This window comes from Hyaena hyaena, unplaced genomic scaffold (assembly GCF_003009895.1).
Source record: "Hyaena hyaena isolate Hyena2069 unplaced genomic scaffold, ASM300989v1 scaffold_3, whole genome shotgun sequence".
Lineage (NCBI taxonomy): Eukaryota > Metazoa > Chordata > Mammalia > Carnivora > Hyaenidae > Hyaena > Hyaena hyaena.
This window is the reverse complement of record NW_024080635.1, coordinates 4,585,271-4,606,083: the sequence shown is the minus strand read 5'-3', so window position 1 is coordinate 4,606,083 and position 20,813 is coordinate 4,585,271. Positions and strand designations below refer to the sequence as shown.

Sequence of the window (20,813 nt, the reverse complement as noted above, 5' to 3'; positions counted from 1 at the left end):
AGGGTCTTGGCATTTTAATTTACTCGTAGGCAACACATTAATTAGCTAATTGTTTTGTAATTAAATTGCAAAAGCATTCTTCTATGAGTGAATATTTTCTTTAGAAAAGTATTTACTGTGTAGGTTAAAAAATAGTCTTTAGAATCATAATACAAAGATGCTGATATTGATTATTACCCATCATCAATTTATTCTAAAAGGAGGCCGGCTCTCCACACCTGACATATTTGAGTACCTTGGATATGTAAATAAGCCTTTTGTATTCTTGAATATTTCTGGAGTCTGTTTATTTCTTCATCCTTCACCAAATGACTTGGGTACATCTTTTATCTTGAGGAAAATAGTTTTTGGCTTTTGTTCATATCAAGATCAGTTTCAAAAAAAAAAGATCAGTTTCTTTTATTTATTTGCTCATTTATTTGTTCAACTAATATTTATTGGTGCAGACTTGTAAGTACTAGGGATGTAGCAATGAACAAAACGAGTAAAATACTCCAGTGGAATTTATATTCTAGTGAGGTAAAGAGATGATAAACAAAACAAGTAAAACTAGCCACTAAATAGTATGAAATAGCACGTCACTAAGGAGGAATAAGTACAGAGACAACTAAAGCAGGAAAGGAAGTGCAATTGGAGACAATTTTAGATAGGGGGGCTGAATAAAGCTTCACTGAAAAAGTGATATTTCAGTAAGGACTCAAAGGGAGCAAGCCTTGTGGCTATCTGGGAAGCCACTTTCTAGGCAGAGGAGACCACAGATATGAAGGGTCAGATAAGCGTGTGCTTAGATAAGAGTGTGTTTAAGGAACAGTGAAGAGACTGATTTGGCTGGAGCCAAATTTCCACTAGGGGAGATGGTGGAAAAGACTTTCTTTGGCTTTTATTCTCAATGATATGAACTGTTATTGGAGGGGTTTGGGGCAGTGGAATGAACTAAAGTTTAGCAGGATTGGGGTGCCTGGCTCATTTAGTAGGGCACAGGACTCTTGATCTTGGGGTCATGAGTTTGAGCCCTACGTTGGATTTAGAGTTGAATTTAAAGATAAAACAGATTTTATTATAAAAAAGTAAAAAATAAAATTTAGCAGGATCATTCTAGCTCCTCTAATTGAGAATTTGCTATTCAGTTTTCAGTTTAGCATTGGGTTTTAAAATAAGAATCATATTTGAACTTAAAAGAAATGTTTTTATGTTTATTTATTTTTGAGAGAGAGAGAGAACACATATGGGGAAGGGGCACAGAGAGAAGGAGACACAGTATCGGAAGCAGGCTCCAGGCTCTGAGTTGTCAGCACAGAGCCTGATACGGGGCTTGAACCCACAAATCATGAGATCATGACCTGAGCTGAAGTCGGACACTTAACAGACAGAGCCACCCAGTGCCCCAGAACTTTTCTGATTTCAGTCATTTAGAAAAATGAGTTTAGGTTGAGTACCACATTTGAAAGGTACTGATACTCTGGAAACTATTTGGATGGAGGAAGTTGACTAGGACAATGAGGAACTAAATATCCCCATATATGGATATGATGAACAGATTAAGGATCTGGGGATATTTATCCTTATAGAAGACCAAAACAGAGGAGAGGAGCATGAAGTTTATTAAAAAACAGTATATTAGGTTGACCCATATGAAATTGTTGTTTTCTTTAAGGTAAAATATTGACAATTTCATCTGGCTCAAACTAATACTATCTTCAAAGATTTGAAAAGGTAGAATGGAAGCAGAAGTAGGCTTATTTTGGATGATCTAGTGGCTCAAATTAGGACTAGTGTTTGCAAATTATAGACAGGCAGATTTGGGTTCAGTGTAAGAGAAGATCTTTCTAGAGTGAGTTACCTAACAATGGAGTATGTAAAGTCAGCATCCCAGCCATCAAAAGTGTTTAAATGAGAGCTAGGTTGCTTAACTGGTTAGCAATAGATCAGAAAGGATTCCTACACTGAATGAAAAGTTAGAGTAGATAACTTATTAAGGTCTTTTCCATGTTGAATCTATAATCTTCACGTAATATGAGCAAAAATAAAAGCTTTTTACTTGTCATGAAAAGGATTGAGAGGTGGTGGTTGGTTTTTTTGTTTTTTTGTTTTTTTTTTTTTACATTTTATTTTATTTTTGAGAGAGTGCAAGCAGAGGAGGGCAGAGAGAGGGGTCAGAGGATCTGAAGTGGGCTCTGTGCTGACAGCAGCTAGCCCAATGTGGGGCTTGGACTCATGAACCATGGGGTCATGACGAGAGCCAAAGTCAGACACTCAATTGACTGAGCCACCCAGACGCCCCAGGATTGAGAGATTTTTAACTCAAAGGTATTCTTTTTTTCCCCCCTACTCTGAAGAAGTAATTTTTTTGGAGAGTTGCTCCTCCTTTGTCTTGCTATAAATTGAAGGTATAATGGATATTTGATTAAAAAATTATTTAGGTATTTCTTTTACTTCCTTAAAGAGCTGTTCTAGTTATTGTAGGAAAATTATTATTTTATTTAAAAAAATTTTTTAAATGTTTTTTTTTATTTATTTCTAGGAGAGAGAGAGAGAGAGAGACAGCGTGACTAGGGGAGGGTCAGAGAGAGAGGGAGTCACAGACTCTGAAACAGGCTCCAGGCTCTGAGCTGGCAGTCAGCACAGAGCCCAACGCGGGGCTCGAACCTACAAACCGCGAGATCATGACCTAAGCGAAAGTCGGACGCTTAACCGACTAAGCCACCCAGGCGCCCCGGAAAATTGTTATTTTAAACAAATGCTTTTGTTTCTGTTTAAAAACAATTTAGAAGTGGTTTGAACCTGATTTTTACATTATGTAATCTTTATCTGCACAATGAGCTCTTTATCGGGTGGTTGAATTACACTGATAGACGATTTCAGGTCCTTTGTTTTCAAATATATCTTACTTGTACCACAATATCTATTGTTTCCCAGGTTCTTATTTCTGTACTTGGAAACTATGTTTTCTCGTATTTTTAATATAAGCAGTATTATAACTTATATTCCTTCCTAATGATGGCTACCGGAGAAATATTAGGTCGTTATGTTGGTCTGGGATTTCATGATAGTGTGCTAGAAAAACAGTATCTGCAGGAAGAATTGTGTTTAAAGCGTATAGAGAAAAAAGGAATGGAAAGATTTTTTGCTCCTCCCCTAAAAGGAATAGAATGTTTTTAGACATGCTGAAATGTGGGGTCATGCTTTATTTCCTAGTTGTGTTTCAGTGTTGGACTCGGTGGATAGATCTACATCTTTAAAAATAAATTTGATAATTTCTATTTCACCTGTATTCTACGATGTGGGAAATTATAGACTTCTATATTTCTAGAACAAGGATTAAGTCATCTCTTTCTGTTTATACAAACTGACTTGGAGATATTTTTGTGGAAAATTGTGTCTGGGCAATATAATGAATATATTGGAAGTTGATAAATGGAAGATATAACCATGTCAAATGAAACTCCTCATGACTAAGGGACATAATTCAAAGAACTCAGAGCACATTTTTCCTTTTTTAAAAGAATTTTAAAAAATATTTATTTATTTATGTTTGAGAGAGAGAGAGAAAGAGAGAGCATAAGTGGGGGAGGGACAGTGAGAGGGAGACATAATCCAAAACAGTCTCCAGGCTCTGAGCTGTCAGTACAGACCTGACATGGGGCTTGAACTCATGAATCATGAGATTATGACGTGAGCCGAAATTGAATGTTTTACTGAGCCACCCAGGAGCTCCCAGAGTAGAGTTTTCTAACTTACATTTGTATTTTAGAACTATAAAGATTCTGTGGAAGTCATTTATGTAATTCCTATAGTTCTCTGATGGGAAATCCTTATGGAGTCCTATAAGTTGCTTGGAAGAAAGCAAGTTTCCAATAATTTTGAATACCCATTGTCGGAGTGAGTCTTTATATCTTCAGCTTTTTTGTGTTGCCAGGTTCCCATGTAGTGCCTAATTGGGAAGGGAGAAAGATGATGTTTGGAGATCATGTTGAAATGTCAGTTGGTTGTGTATGTTTGTGCACATGCATATGCATGCATGCTTAATGGAAAATGCTTACATTTCCAGGATTCTAAGTTCTTGGGATTAGAACTGATTTATATGATGCCAACTGTCAGGATGTTAGACTAGAGTGTTATAAATATCTTATTATAGACACATACACCCACTCGCAATTTTCCTTTCAAATATAGGCAATTATGTATTAAAAGCTTTCATTTCAGCAGAATAAGTTGCAGAGGACCATTGTTATATCTAGGATACTTGACAGCCCAACTATGGCTGTAATAATTAAATGGATGGCGCTTGGAGAATTGTATTAGTGGGACATTTAAAAGGATGAGACCTATGGCTGGGATTTCCCATTTCATCTGGAAACACTGTGGCTTTTGAACTAGAGGCATCTTTTAAGCTGTTTGCTATTAGTTTGAGATCACCGTAGTTAAAGGAAACTCATTTTCCTTAACTCTGTCTTGTGCACTGTTACCCAGTTCCACTGGAACACTGATTTGGTCTATAAGGATAAGACTTTATGATGTTGTAATGGAAACAGCAATGGCCTGAGGGTCATAATGCCTGTATTCCTACCATGCTGGCCTTGTTAGTAGCTAAATTAATAGTTCTTAGGTTATTAGTTATTAAGGTCACCATTAGCTGAGTGATCTTAGGTAAATTACTTTACTTATCTTCTCTGAACCTTAGTGACCTCATATTTGAATGAATTAGATAGTTGATAGCTAAGGACTTCATCAGTTGTAGATTTACATGGTTTTAACAGTGATACCAAACTAGAATGAAGGGATAGACATTTTAACACTGCGTTACCAATCAGAAAACAAAAAAACTATTTCTATACTGAATTTTAAGCTCTTTGAAGTGTAACTTATGTTTTATTCATTTTTGTATCGCCTGAAGCATCTAGAAAATGTTTTTATTTATTCATCAAATGCTTGAATGTCCATCATTGTAGTAAAGGCAAAGGATATAAAGATTAACAAGAGTTGTTGCCTTTGTGAAACATTTTAGGCAAGCAATTACAATATAGTACAATATAGTAATAAATATGAAAATACCATAACTACAGGGGTATTTGGGATATTTAGGATTTGGAATGTCAGAGAAAACATACTCTTTCCTTTTTTAAAATAATTATGGTAACATGTACATAACATAAAATATATCGTCTTAAACATGTTAAGAGTATGGTTCAGTGACATCAAGTATATCCGCATTGTCATGCAACCATTTCAACTATGCATCTCCAGAACTTTATTATCCCAAACTGAAACTCTCTACCTATTAAACAATAACTCCCTATTTCCCCCTTCTCCCAGCCCCCGTATCGCTGTGAACTCCTACCATTCTGTTTGCTGCCTCTATGAATTTGACTATTCTACGTATCTCATATAAGTGGAATCACACAGTATTTGTCCTCTGGTGTCTGCCTAGCATAATGTCTTCACTCAGCATAATGTTTTTAAGATTGATCTATGTTATAGTATGTATCAGAATTTCATTCTTTTTAAAGGCTGAATATATTCCATTGCATATATATGCCACATTTTATCCACTCATCTTACTCTTGCTTTTGTATTTAGATAACTATGTAGTTTCTCCCTTTAGTCTTACTATCCTTCTATCGTTATTATCCTCACTTCTTTTGATGGATTATCTGGGGTCCTGGTCTCTAGATTCCTCATCATTCTGGTCATTGAATATACTGTTTTATTAATGTCCTGCTTAAAATGTGGTGCTCAGAATGAAACAATATTCTGTGGTTAACTAGAAAGAATAAGTGGCTCAGTTATTCCTATAATCTGGATACCACACTTCTATCAAGATTATGCTAATCTTTTTAGAAACCACATTGCATTTTTGGCTCACATAAATCTTTGATAAATAATGTTACCGAGTTAAGTCTTCCTCATCATATAATTATGTAATTCTATAAAATTTGTTGTAAAATATTTAAGGAACAGAAAAAGATAAACATTATCCAATTTACAAAATTGAACATTACTGCTATAGCTGAGAGTCCTTCTGGTACCTCTCCCATCTCATTTCCTTCCCTGTCTCTGGAAGTAACCACTATTCTAAATTCGGAAATTATTCATTTCTTTATACTTTTGTTAAATATGTATTTCTAGGTCATATATATATGTGTGTGTGTGTGTGTGTGTCCACATACACACACACACACACACACACACACATATACATACATATATAATTGTATTGCTTGTGGGTTGTCTGGATGGCTCAGTCTCTTAAGCATCTGACTCTTAATTTCTGTTCAGGTATGATCTCACGGTTTGTGGGTTGAAGCCCTGCTTCAGGCTCTGTGGTGACACCACATGAGATTCATCTATGTTGATATATGTAATTTTAGTTCATTTTCACTGCTGTAATTTCTGTCCTGTTAATTCATAGTCAATTTTTTCATCTGTTCTCTGATGAACATTTATTTCCACTTTTGTAATTATTCTTGTAATTAGTTTTCAAATTTCAATGCAGAAACCTTACTTTTATTTTTTTTATTTTTATTTTTTAAAATATTTTTATTTATTTCTAGGAGAGAGAGAGAGACAGTGTGAGCAGGGGAGGGTCAGAGAGAGAGGGAGTGACAGACTCTGAAACAGGCTCCAGGCTCTGAGCTGGCAGTCAGCACAGAGCCCGATGCGGGGCTGGAACCTACGAACCGCGAGATCATGACCTAAGCAAAAGTCAGACGCTTAACCGACTGAGCCACCCAGGCGCCACACCTTACTTTTCTTTTAAATGCCACCTTGATGATTTTTGTCTGTCTTTCCAGCTTGAGATATTTTTAAACTATGGTCCAATCATACAGCTGAAAATTTGGTAAAGACCCATGGTATATTAGTGAATCAGAGATCAAATTTGCAAGTTACATTGAAATAACAATTTTTCTGGAAATAAAGAATGAAACACATTTTAATGTATAAGATTATTTATACTAGCCTGAACTATCTTTGACTATAAATTCTTTTATGTTGTTTTTTTCTTAATGTTTCTTTCTTTATTTTTGAGAGAGCAAGAGAGGGAGACGGGGAAGGGCATAGAGAGAGGAAAGAGGGAATCCCAACCAGGCTGTACGCTGTCAGTGTAGAGCCCAGCCTTCGCTCAATCTCAAAACTGTGAGATCATGATCTGGGGCGAGATCAAGAGTTGGACACTTAACCAACTGAGCCACCCAGGAGCCCCTATGTTGTTTGGTTTTAAAAAACATAGGTAATTTAGTCTCTGACGCATGTTAACTCTATTCTGTTTTTTTTCTCAAGCTGTAGTCCGACCTTGATCTTCTTTTCTTTCTTCCACTTTCCCACTCTTTCTTGACATTTTTGGAAGTTTTTTTGTTTTTCTTTTCATTTTTTTGTTTTTTTTTTAAAGCTCCATCCTTTAGTGGCCTTAGCCTTTTGGCCATTATTTTTATAAGTATTCCTTTGCAATGCTATTTTTAATCTTCCTTCTGTTCATGACTATGTCTTTAATAATATCTTCATGTTTTTCTAAAAATTTCTGATTGTATAAAAACAATTTCACTGCCATATCCCCAGGGCCTAGAAAAGAACCTTGCACTTAATATGGATCTGTGAACTATAATGAAGGAACTTTACTTTCCAGAATTACCTTGTCCTTACAAGTTCTATATACAAAAGTACACAGAAGTACAATCCTTAGCCATGTAATCATGCCTTTTCTTTCATGTGTTTTCAAAATTTGTTTATGACATCTGAGTGATTCAGTTGTTTGAAAGTCTAGCTCTTGGTTTTAGCTCAGGTCACGATCCCAGTGTTGTGGAATCTAGCCCCTTTGTGTTGGGCTCTATGCTGAGCATGGAGCCTGCTTAGGAGGCTCTTCTCTTCTCTTCTCTTCTCTTCTCTTCTCTTCTCTTCTCTTCTCTTCTCTCTCTCTCTCTTCCTCCCTCCCTCCCTCCTTCTGCCTCACCCCCACTAAAATAAAACAATTGTTTATAATAAACTTACACATTTGACTGGCCTACCTCTTTTCTCAGTATAAAAACTGTGAAATTGTTATTTTCTGCTAAGTTTCCTGATATGATCATGTTACCAACAAATTATTCCTTATTGCTCAGAATAGGGCCCCTCCCTGTTTTTTAATGTTTATTTATTTCTGAGAGAGAGAGAGAGAGAGAGAGAGAGAGGGAGAGAAACAGAGGGAGAGAGAGAAATGGAGTGAGAGTAGGGGAGGGGCAGAGAGAGAGACACAGAATCTGAAGCAGGCTCCAGGCTCTGAGCTTTCAGCACAGAGCCCAATGTGGGGCTCGAACCCATGAATTGTGAAATCATGACCTGAGCCAAAGTCAGACGCTTAACCAACTGAGCCACCCAGGTGCCCCAGGCCTTTCCCTTTTGAGAGAGAGAAATGTTATCAAGCTTAGTCAATACTTTTATTGAATTCTTTTAGCAAATAGTGGGTTATCTGAAACACACCATTACTATTATTATTCTTTTAAGAATGAAGGAGTTTATGGGCTTTAAATTGTTATTATGAAAACTTCTGTGTGTTGTTGTTTGAACAGAAGTCATTTATTCTTCTTTGGACATAGATCATAACCTCTCGGATTTACAGCTATAGAATATTTATTTATAACTTAATTAAAAATTTTAAGTTGCTATGTAAATTCCAGTTGGTTAACATTCAGTGTTATATTAATTTCAGGTGTACAAAATAGTGATTCAGCACTTATGTGCATCACCCAGTGCTCGTCACAACAAATACACTCCTTAAAACCTATCCCCAATTTAACCCCTTCCCCCACTTATCTCCCTGAAATACCCCACTGTTGTTAAATCTTTTCTCTGTGTCAGTGTTAAAACTGTGTAAGGAAGCATTTAATCTGCTGGTAGTCTATAGTACATTTTTCACATTATCAGTGGTAGAAGACCACCATAGCATCTGTTCCAGTCTTTAGAATCTTTAGAATGTTTTCTTAAACAAGTCACGGTCCAGTGCAAGTTTCTGATTCATACTTGTACTCTAGTCAGATGGCATTTGATGTTCAGTTAATTTACTGTAGTGAAATTTTACCCATATAATAAATCAGAGAGAATTTTTTGAGTTTAGAAATGAGTAGGTATTGCTAGATTGAATTGGCTCTAAGATAATAAAATGAAAATAAGTGGTAAGAAAAATTCAATAGTCTTGGGTAAAACTTCTTTGCAGTTAGAAAATTTTCAGGTTTTGTCATGTATTTGCCTTGAGATTTTTGAGCTTTTGAGAAGTACTTCCTTTCTGTTATACTTTCAGACTAAACTATTACATTGTTCTTTGTTTTCCAGAAGAGCTTATGTGAATACAACACCTTATATAAATAACAGCATTAAAGACTTTTGATCTCTGCTTATAAAGAAAGAGAGTGGTCTTTATATTGGTGTAGCTTATTCACAGCCTCTACTTACTAGTCACAATATAATGGGAACCTCGTTGTAGGCTTATATGGTATTTGAAGGGCCAGAATATGTTTCATAAGATACACGTGTTGAGATTATTCCATTCATATGAGGCATTAGTCTTATTCTTCTTATTTTAGACATGATTTAATGCCTTTAGCTATTTAGTTTCCTAGTCAATGGTAGATTAGCAAATAGCAGATTAGAAGAAGAGATGTTGGAAGCTACTTATTGGCAGGCCACCTTGACGTCTGCAAGCAATCTGAGTTAATTTTGCGAGTAAACAAATACGCAAACTATCAAAGGCAGATTCAAAAAATAAAAAAACACAACACTCATGTATTCTTGTGACAAAGCTCACCATCCCCACAGATTTTAATAGCCCTTGAGAACATTAGCACTGCATAGTAATTGAGGTTCATGATGGTAACTAAATCAGTAAAGGTTTAATTAATGTTCTGCACGTTACTTAGATGAAACAGGAAGCATATCCATTTTATAAAGATTTCCATTCAGAATGGCTAACCTGACACATTTTGACACCCAAAGGGAGTAAAATTCAGGTCTTTGGTAAACGAATTTTATTGGTTTCACCAATTCTTCCGTGATGCCGAGCATTCATGGGGGATAGCGTGTCCTTCTGGGAGGGTCTACGTGGTATAATTTAGAATATATCCAGACATTGTCTAAGCGCAAGCTTGAATTCTATGGAGAAGTGAAGAGCATTTTTTTTTTTTTTTGGTCTTCTTAGAAGGAGATGAGTAAGTGTTTATTTGAAAATATCTTTGAATGAGTTGACTCAGTGGTGTTAGTCACCACAGGAGTGTCTTAAATTAAAAAGCAAGTTGTTGAAAACAGCATGTTCATGCGGAGTGACATTTCTGATCACTCATTATGACAAGTATTCTTTAAAAGTCTAGGAGTAGTGTAAGGTCAAAATAATTTGGGGAGGATGGAGAGAGAATCATGAAGAAACTTTTTTGTGTATTTTAAATTACCATTTTTATCTGAAAACCCCAGAGGTTGCTCCTATTTTTCTAGAGGTGCTAATTGGTATACTGAAATTGAGTTATCAAGGAAAGACACTTTCCTGTGGTTTTGAGGGGATTGCCTTTATTGGGAAACTATTTTCTGCATATTTTTTGAAACTTCAATACTTGAACATCTTTTCTTTCCATCTGAAAGAATGCCCTTGAATTCTCTTGTCTGATTAGAGAAGCAGAAGGGCCTTTTATCCTTCATTTTTCTGTTTTTTCCCCATTACTTTTCTTTGTTTCTTTAAAAAAATGTTTTAAAAATTTCTTTTGAGAGAGAAAGAGAGAGTGCCCAAACTGGGGAGGTGCAGAGTGAGTGAGAGAAGCCTAAGCAGGCTCCACACCACCAGTGCAGAGCCCCACTTGGGGCTTGAGCCCATGAGACTGAGATCCTGACCTGAGGCTGAAACCAAGAGCCGGACACTTAACTGACTGAGTCACCCAGGTGCTCCTTAATATCCCTTTCTTATGAACCATTGTCAAATTGGCTAACCTCAATCTTGTATACGTATAATATATGGTTAAACCTAAATTATTCATTTATCCTTTTTCTATTCATTTACTGAACAAATGCTGAGTACCTACTATGTTAGCATACCGACTAACCTAGCACACAAATTCTGTGTTAGGTTCTAGGTATACCGTGGAAGGGAAAACAGCCCTTCTGTCATGGGTATTATAGTGTAGTTGGAGGTGGTGGAGTGGGGAAGACAGATATTAAATGGTAAATGTCTAGTATGTTCTTACACATTGAGAGAAGTGCTGTAAAGGAAATAAGTAGGATCTGGGATAGAGAACTAAAGAAGGGACATATGGGGGAGACATTGTAAATATTAGGACAATCAAGGAAGCTTGTTTGAAGGAGAAATTATTCAAGCTGAAGTATAAGAAGACACCAGACTTTTTACAGGGGGTAAGGTGTATTCCAGTGTAAGGAAATTGCATGCACGGATATCTTAAGTCAGGAAAGCACTGGGCTAGTGTGACTAGAATATAGAGGCCAGAAGGAAAGTGGAACAAAGTGAGATTGTTGAGATCATTCAAGGAGCTATAGTTCAGGTGAAATGAAGGAGCCTTGCACAAAGATGGGTAGCCATATAGAAGAAGAAAAATGGATCAATTTTAAATACATTTTGGAGGTAGACTCTATAGGACCACCAGATGGATTTGCTTGGGAAGGGAAATGGAGAAGGCTGAGCCAAGGCTGGAGCTTCCGTTTCTGGTTTGAGCTACTGGATTGTAGGATTGAGCTGTTTACTGGGATGGGAAAAAGAGAGAATCAAGAGTTTAATTTTGGATGTGTTCTACTGAGATGTTCATGAGAGAGCCACCTCTTTTTGTCTCTTCTGTTTTGGTTCTATTGCTATAGTTCTCTTATTAAGCCATTTATCAGAGTGGGTCAAGGAAGGTGTATTATAAAAAGGCCTCAGACTCAGACATGAAATGGCCTGGATTAATATGAAGCACCCTAATGAAATAAGCTAGAGAAACTAAGGGGGATGGTAGTTCTTAAGCTTTGGTTGCAAGGCTTTTCAAGTTTCTCCCTTCTGTATTGGTTTCAGCTTCCCTAGGGATCCCTATTGTGAATTTTTTTCACTGATAACCTGAATTTACCCAGTCATTTGTTGAGTTTCTCCCTGCCTCTAGTCTCTCCTGCCTCTACTTTGTTTACCCAATTCCCTGCTTAAAAACCTTCAGTGGTTCTCCATTGCCTTCAGGGTAAAGTCTGAACTATTAAGCATGTTAGTCAAGTCCTTTCATAATCTGTCGGCTTTGCCTGTCTGTCTCCTTATACTGTATGGAAGAAGTATGTACATGAGCATGGGATTTGAGACTGGTGGGAAAGGAAGTGGTCTTGGCCAGATTGAATAGCTTGTCCATAAATTCTTAACGGGCTTATTTGGCAGAAAACAGCAAGGTAGTGATGGACCAAATTTTAGAAAGACAGATACTGTTCTGGGAATTTACAATAGAATCACTACCCTGTTTCAATAAAGCATGGTTTAGGTCTGTGATCTAAGGCAAAGTTTTAAACCTCCTAGAACCTGTTTATTTATCTGGGAAACAAAAACACCTACCTTATAGAGTAACTGTAAGAGAACATGGTGAAGCATAGAATAATCGGTGGTTATTTAGTAGGTACCTCCTATTAATACTTTAGTTAGTGCACGGCAAAGGAAACAACCCACAAAACTAATAGGCAACCAATGGAATGGGAAAAGATAGTTGCAAACGACATATCAGATAAAGGGTTGATATCCAGAATCTATAAGGAACTCACCAAACTCCACACCCAAAAAACAAAGAACCCAGTAAAGAAATGGGCAGAAGATATGAACAGACACTTCTCCAAAGAGGACATCCAGATGGCCAACAAACATATGAAACGATGCTCAGCATCCCTACTCATCAGGGAAATACAAATCAAAACGACACTGAAATACCACCTCACACCAGTCAGAGTGGCTAAAATGAGGAAATCAGAGAACACGAGATGCTAGTGAGGATGTGGAGAAACGGGCACCCTCTTACACTGTTGGTGGGAATGTAGACTGGTACAGCCTCTCTGGAAAACAGTGTGGAGGTTCCTCAAAAAATTAACAATAGAACACCCCTATGACCCAGCAATAGCACTGCTAGGAATTTACCCAAGGGAAATAGAAATGCTGAGGCATAAGAGCACATGTACCCCAATGTTCATAGCAGCACTCTCAACAATAGCCAAAACATGGAAAGAGCCTAAGTGTCCATCAACGGACGAATGGATCAAGAAGATGTGGTTTATCTATACCATGGAATACTACATGGCAATGAGAAACAATGAAATCTGGCCATGTGTAGCAACGTGGATGGACCTTGAGGGTGTTATGCTGAGTGAAATAAGTCAGGCAGAGAAGGACAAATATCATATGTTTGCACGTATAGGAGGATTAGGAGGAACTTAACTGAGGACCAAGGGGGAGAAGAAGGGGGGAAATGGTGGGGGAAAGGGAGAGAGGCACACCATGAGAGACTCTTGAATGCTGACAAAAACTGAGAACTAATAGATGTGGGGGGGAGGGGGGATTGGCATGGAGGAGGGCACTCGTGGGGATGAGCACCGTGTGTTATGTGGAAACTAATTTGACAATAAACTATTTGTAAAAAAAAAATAATAATAATACTTTAGTTAGAATTAATTTTCAGTGGTAACTCTATTCTAAACTTACTTCCTTCCACTTCCCTTTTGTAGCCCTTTTCTAACAACTATGGACTACTTACTAGTTCCTGAATAGCTACAGTATTCTTAGTAATGTCCGTTCTCTTGTCTGCATTTCCATTTGCCCTGTGCACTTCAAATTTCTTTCTATGGACATCTTATACTCACTCTTCAAAGCATAACTTAAAAACCACCTTTTCCATATGGACTTTTGCAATCGCTCTAATTGAAAGTTCTTACTTTAAACTTCTCTAATGCTTAATTGGCTTCACTCATGAGACCTTGTCTGATTAAGCACCAGGTACTGCCTGGTGTTTTAGTTATTTATATACGCAGGTTTCCACTGCTTTCTGAAAGTAGAGTATTCCCATGAAACCTTTTGCAAGCCAAAACGGAAAGCCAAATGCAAAGAAGCAATTACCCAATTCAGTTATATGGAAAAATTTGAGGGCGTTCCCAGACCCCAAAAAATGAATCTCTCTTAAAGCTTTTCTGATACCTTCAGACACATCTTGCTAATAGATGCACAAAGTAAGTCGAGATAAAGCAAAGATACTCATAGACACAGTCGAAAGCTATGGTGGCTGGATGCTGAGATGCTGAGCGTAGTTCCGGGAAGGAGCTCGGTGGTGCTACCTTGTCACTGCTCAGGGTGTATGCTGTCTCTGCAATGGCTTGCTGCAAAACAAATGCTGAATGCTATTTTCTTTCTTTCTTTCTTTCTTTCTTTCTTTCTTTCTTTCTTTCTTTCTTTCTTTCTTTCTTTCTTTGTAAAAGTGCACATCCTCTTCAGATTTCTTTCAGTTAGTGGAAACAGGCATAGATGGTCCCCAATTTATGATGGCTTGACTTCCAATTTTCTGATTTTACGTTAGTGCAAAAGCTATGACACATTCAGTAGAAGCTATGCTTTGAGTGTTGAATTTTGATATTTTCCTGGGCTAGTGATACACAATACCATACTCTCTTGTGATGCTGGGCGGTGGCAGTGGTGACAGCAGCAGTGAGGAGGAGCCCCCAGTTAGCCACGCAGGTATGAGGGTAAACAGCCAATGCACTTACAGCCATACTGCAACCAGGTTTTCACTTTCAGTACAGTATTCAATAAATTACATGCATTACTCAACACTTTATAATGCAGTACACTTTGTTAGATTATGTTGCCTAACCGTAGGCTAATGTAAATTATGTTTAAGGTAAGCTAGGCTAAGCTATGATGTTCTGTGGGTTAAGTGTATTAAGTGCACTCCCAACTTACAATATTTTCAATTTACTATGGTTTTATCAGGACATAACTGCATCATAAGTGGAAGAAGATCTATGGGGCGCCTGGGTGACTCAGTTGGTTAAGCGTCCCACTTCGGCTCAGGTCGTGATCTCACAGTTCGTGGGTTTGAGCCCCGCGTCAGGCTCTGTGCTGACAGCTCAGAGCCAGGAGCCTGCTTCAGATTCTGTGTCTCCCTCTCTCTCTGATCCTCCCCTGCTCACACTGTCTCTCTCTCAGAAATAAATAAAACATTAAAGAAATTTTTTTAAAAAGTGGAGGAAGATCTGTACTAATGCATGTCTTTCTTGAAAGCAAAGTGGCATCACTCAAACTTTCGAAAAGCGGCAGCTACCCATATGTCTTGTCTCCCTAAGAACTGTGTATTATTCTTTTTGGGTCCCTTTCGGTTGCTAAGCCCAAACCTTACACATGATTAGCACTCAGTAAACCTTGATAAAATTATTTCACAGAGCTAATTTGAAGAGTGTTATCAATACTTAAATCATTACACTTCATTTATACATGGTGATCGTAAGGAATTTTCTTAGTGGTACCTAACTGTAGTGTTTTTACTAAATTTTCTACCCAAGAAGCATTAATGGAGTATGGACTATACTAATGTTAGAAAGAGATACAAAAAAGATGAAAGATATTGTCCAGCCCTTGCAAATCTGCTCAGTATCTGATTTAAAAAAATCTGATTTGCCTGAAGTCAACAGATGCACACTGTTAAGACAAGTGTATCTTGTTTTATACCAGATGGGGTATAATTCCAAGGGTTTAGTGGATTAAGATTGAGATGGAATGGGAACTCACTGCTTTGTCTTCAGTGCTGGGTTTTGTTTTTTTTTAATTGAAAGACCTCTTTCTGACATTAAGTAAGTAGATACCTCCTTTTGAATTTTGTATCAAGAATGAAAGGAGTATCATTTACTGCAAACAGGAAGGACCTGTTTGTAGAGCATTTATCCTGTCTTTGCTGCTTAATTTCTTTGTGTCTTTTCCTCTGGTTACTCATCTTATCATTTGTAACCTGAAGAACTTGGCTTCATGTAAAACAGATTTGTAAGGATGAGCTTATTTGAACTTTTAGTAAATGGTCCATAGGATATTTTCTTTCTATTTAGTTTTTGTTTAATTCTGATCAGCCTCAGAGCTAACTGGAGATACTTGCCTGGTTTATTGTTTTCATTTAATATTCTCTTCCTACTCCCAATTCCCTATGTTTTTGTGGCTCTTACTAATAGTGTTGCTATGTGTGCATGGCTGGAAAGAACATGCATGAAAACTGTCCTTAATAATTTATTTTTATTTTTCCTTGCATACATTGAATTATGGCATCTCTGCTGAATACTAACTACATTGTCTGATATCCTGGTTGTTTTCCTGCATTTAATGTATGATATTACCTGAAGTTGGTTTTAGCATGTCCAATAGAATTCTTTTGCCCTTCTGCTTATATGCCTTTTCCTTATATTGTGCTCTTACCTGTTCTTACATTGTTTTTTATGATATGTCCAATTATGTGGCAAATGTTTTGCACTGGTAGGTGTTATTCTCTAATTCTTTATTCATATATCTTTTTTTATTTAAAGATATTTGTTGAGCACTTTATATTTATCAGACATTTCAACATACTTGTGAGTTTCTGCTAAATAAGACAGAAACACTGCTCCCATGTGTTGTACATCCTATTGTAGAGGGCAGACAATTCAAAAAAAAGGAAAAAAGGAAAGCAAATAAGCAAGGTAATTTTAGACAGTAAGTGCCATGCAGATAGTTAAAACAAGATGAGTTGATATTGTCTTGGTGGCTAATTTTTTAAAATTTGAATAGAGTTGGCACAGAATTTATAGAATATTAATTCCATGATTGTTTACCCAAGGGAAACAAAAACACTAATTTGAAAAGATAAATACACCTCTATGTTTAATGCAGCATTATACACAATAGCCACAATAAGGAAGTGACTTAAGTGTCTATCAATAGAGAAATGGGGAAGATGTGGTAAATATATCTATATCTATATCTATATCTATATCTATATCTATATCTATATCTATATCTATCTAGATATATATAGTGGAATATTATACAGCCACAAAAAGGATGAGATCACGCCATTTGAGACAACATGGATGGACTTAGAGGGTATTATGCTAAGTGAAATAAGTCAGACTGAGAAAGACAAATATATGATTTCACTTATAAGTGGAAGCTAAAACAATAACAAAAACAACAAATAAATAAACCAACAAAGACAGGATCAGATCTCTAAATACAGAGCAAACTAATGGTTGCCAGAGGGGAGTAGGGTAGAGGGTTGGGTAAAATGGGTGAAGGGAAGTAGGAGATACAGGCTTCCAGTTATGGAATAAAATAAGTCACGGGATTAAAAGACACAGCATAAGGGATATAGGCAATGATATCATAATAGTGATGTATTGGGACAGATGGTAGCTACACTTGTGGTGAACACAGGATAATGTATAAAATTGTTGAATCACTTTATACATATGTCTTGATCATTCATTCCTAAATGTATCAAAGAGATCACACTAGTGGAGATACCAAGAGCACTGACTTTGGGCAAGTATCATGACTACTACAACGTCCACATTTAACAATATGTTGCATTCTTTGCTTCATTCATTAATTCAGCAAGCATTGGTTGAGGATTTATTGTGTCAAGTATTTTTCACTGTTCATATTCTACTTTCTAAATGTAGCTTTTTTGCCATCTTTATTTCTTAGGCATTTTGAATATGTTCCAAAAGTAATAGTGGTTTTTTTTAATGCCTTGCTGCTCAAAGAGTGGCCATTGGGCCAGCAGCACTGGCAACATCTGGGAGCTTGTTAGAAATGCAAAATCTCAGGCTCCATTCCAGACTTGCTGAATCAGAATCTATATTTTAACAAGATTTCTAGGTGATTTGATGCACATTAAAATTTAACAAGTACATATATAGTATATGGATTGTTACCATCTGTGTGTGTGTTTTTTTAAACAATTGAGTACTTTTACTCATTCAGTTACTTTCTTAAAGACTCCCTTTCATGTGAAAGCAATGACAAAAACATCCTTAGAAGAGATTTTCTCTTTTTAAAACTATATGAAAAAATTATAAAACATGGGAATAAATAAATACTGTATTTACAGCAAGATGTATGTAAAATACTGTTAGAAGTGGGGCTTAAGTGGGGTGCCTGGGTGGCTCCGTTGTTGAGTGTCCAACTTCAGCTTGGGGCATGATCTCACGGTTCATGGGTTTAAGCCCTGTGTTGGGCTCTGTGCTGACAGCGAAGAGCCTGCAGCTTGCTGTGGATTCTGTGTCTCCCTCTCTGTCCCTTCCGCACTTGCTCGCTTTCCCTCTCTCTCAAAAATAAATAAACATTAAAAACTTTTTTTTAAAAAAGAAGTGAGGCTTAAGTGATTTTCATATCTGCTAAAACTTTCACGAAAGATTTGTAATTTTTTAAAGAGAGAGAGACCTTTCTTTATGAGAGACCTTGCTATAAAATCTGTTGCATGGGAAATTTTTAATATAGCAGTGGTTTTGGTACCTTTTTATTAGGATGAATGATAAAGTCATATCTGAAACCCATGGAAAATAATGCTAAGTTCTCATCCCATCCTCTGCTCTTCCAAAGTATGAAGTAAACTGGTGCCCTCGAATCAAGCCATCATTCTTTTAGAATAATAGTTTGATAACCAGGTTTTCTTTCTGGTTGTTTATTACTTAGTAAAGAAATATTTGAATTTTGGAAAAATCAATCGCCTACTCCTAATAGGAGGAATTGAAGACAATTTTATTTCTTTTATTTAAGTACACATGTACCTCCCTCCAGGGTAACAAATTAAGAATGTATATTGGTTAGCAAATGTTTTAAGTAGTGTTTATAAAGACTGAATTGCATATTTTATTAGCAAAGAGTAAATTTTATGACTTAGTAAATGAGAGTAGAAAATGTGCCTTGGTAAATATTTTATCGCTTAAAATACTTTTAATGCTTAAAATAATGGCCAGGAGAAATACATCATAGTTAGAGAGAACAGCAAGCGCAGAGGGCCTGAGGAGGGAATGAGCTAAATATAGTTCATTAATTTGGATTGTGAACATTCAAATAAAATTACTTCATTTAAGCAGTGTGAAGCAAATGTGAAGACATGGTAAATGCCACATTTTGAGTGGAGTAATTCTAAGTATAGTAGTGAATCAACATGTAAGATCATCAATAGTCAACTTTATTTCCTGGTATCACAAAAGTTCCCTTGTATGTTTGTTATTCTTTAGTAAAGTAGCTGTGACAATGTTCCTTGGCTATTGTGAGACCTGACTAATAATACTGGGATTTTTGAGATCAAGAGACTAGAAACCCAACATGTTTGAAATATGTGAGGTCTACAGCCTGCTTTCTCCTTTCCTTTGCTCTCAGCATTTGCTTTCTAAATCTGTCTTCTCTATTTTGTTCCTTTATATTTCTCTGTTATTTTTCTATTTTTCTCTATTGTAGTAGCTTCACTGTCTACTCTTATACACTGAATATTCAAAATCATATTTTTCAGAAGGAAATAAGATCTTAAAGAACTTACAGCAGGATACTTTTGTAAGAGGCTGTAATTCAGTAATGTAGCATGAAAATTTAAGGTTTTTGGGATGATTATTTTAATCATATATTTGTCATTGCTATTGTCAAGCTTAATAAATGATCAGAATTCTGCATTTGCTGTTCTTATTAGAGAAGCCAGTGCATTCTAAGAAATATACAAAAAAAGAACAAAAAAGAGTTGGGAACTTTTTAATCTCATCATTTAGCAGGAGTGAAAGAATTTTGCAAAGGATAACTGCTGCACACTTTGCACATTTATTAGACTGATACCCTCAGAGCATAGTATACAAATAAGATCCTTTTTTAGGAAGGATAAAATGGTATTTGCTATATACAGTTCTGAGCACTGAATTAAAAATATGCATTTCACTGAGGTGGCCTCAGGGCAAGGTAATTTCTCCATGTGCACATATTTAGCAAGTCACAGCATTAATAATTTATTCAGGATGTATAGGTAAGGTATTTTTGTACTTTAATGGAAAGTCTCATGCTTAATGGACTGGAGTACTGTCTGTGGGTGATTAAATATCTAAATATATTAATTTTAGCACACTTGACATGATTTAGGGTTTCATCTTCAGTAATCTATTTTGATTATAAGAGTTCCCCTTTTCTTTCTTCTTAATAGCAACATCATGACAACAGAGAAGAGTTTAGTGGCTGAGGCTGAAAATTCACAGCACCAACAACAGAAGGAAGAAGGTGAGGGAGCCACAAATTCAGGCCAACAAGAAACTCAGCTGGAAGAGCCTTCTCAAGAGGCAGCTGAAGGAGATACTCAGTGTGAGCAGAAGCTGAAAACATCTAATGGAGATACTCCTACACATGAAGACTTAACCAAGAACAAGGAACGGACATCAGAAAACAGGGGCCTGTCACGGCTCTTCTCCTCATTTCTCAAAAGGCCTAAGTCTCAGGTCTCTGAGGAAGAAGGCAAAGAAGTAGAGTCAGCTAACGAGAAATGTGAAGGAGGTCAGAAAGAGATAGAATTTGGAACCAGTTTTGATGAAGAGATCATTTTAAAGGCCCCAATTGCAGCTCCTGAACCTGAACTCAAAACAGACCCGTCCTTGGATCTTCATTCATTAAGCAGTGCAGAAACACAGGTAAGGATGTGCAAAAGTGTGGGAGGTATGTGATGAAGATCAGTTCCATGCTTTGCTTTTCACTTAAAAACATTTGGCTTTGTTTCTTACTAACCAGTTGACTTAGGCATTGACAGTAATAAGAAGTTTAACATGAAGCTTTGGGATTTCTTTTTTTTTTTTTTTTTTTTTTTTTTTTTATTTCT

The 20,813-nt window shown here is 36.6% G+C and overlaps 1 protein-coding gene across 21 annotated transcripts in view; it reads left to right on the top strand.

Moving 5' to 3' along the window:
- Positions 1 to 20,813, top strand: part of EPB41 (erythrocyte membrane protein band 4.1) — a 200,475-nt gene that overhangs the window by 70,308 nt on the left and 109,354 nt on the right. For 16 of the 21 annotated variants that reach the window (XM_039231949.1, XM_039231958.1, XM_039231942.1 and 13 more), the window contains exon 2: positions 20,168 to 20,628. In XM_039231949.1, coding sequence (XP_039087880.1) covers positions 20,168 to 20,628 — 461 coding nt within the window. Of the gene's footprint in view, positions 1 to 20,150; positions 20,629 to 20,813 lie in introns of all 21 variants that reach the window. The other 5 variants (XM_039231977.1, XM_039232083.1, XM_039232044.1 and 2 more) reach the window with 1 other exon arrangement.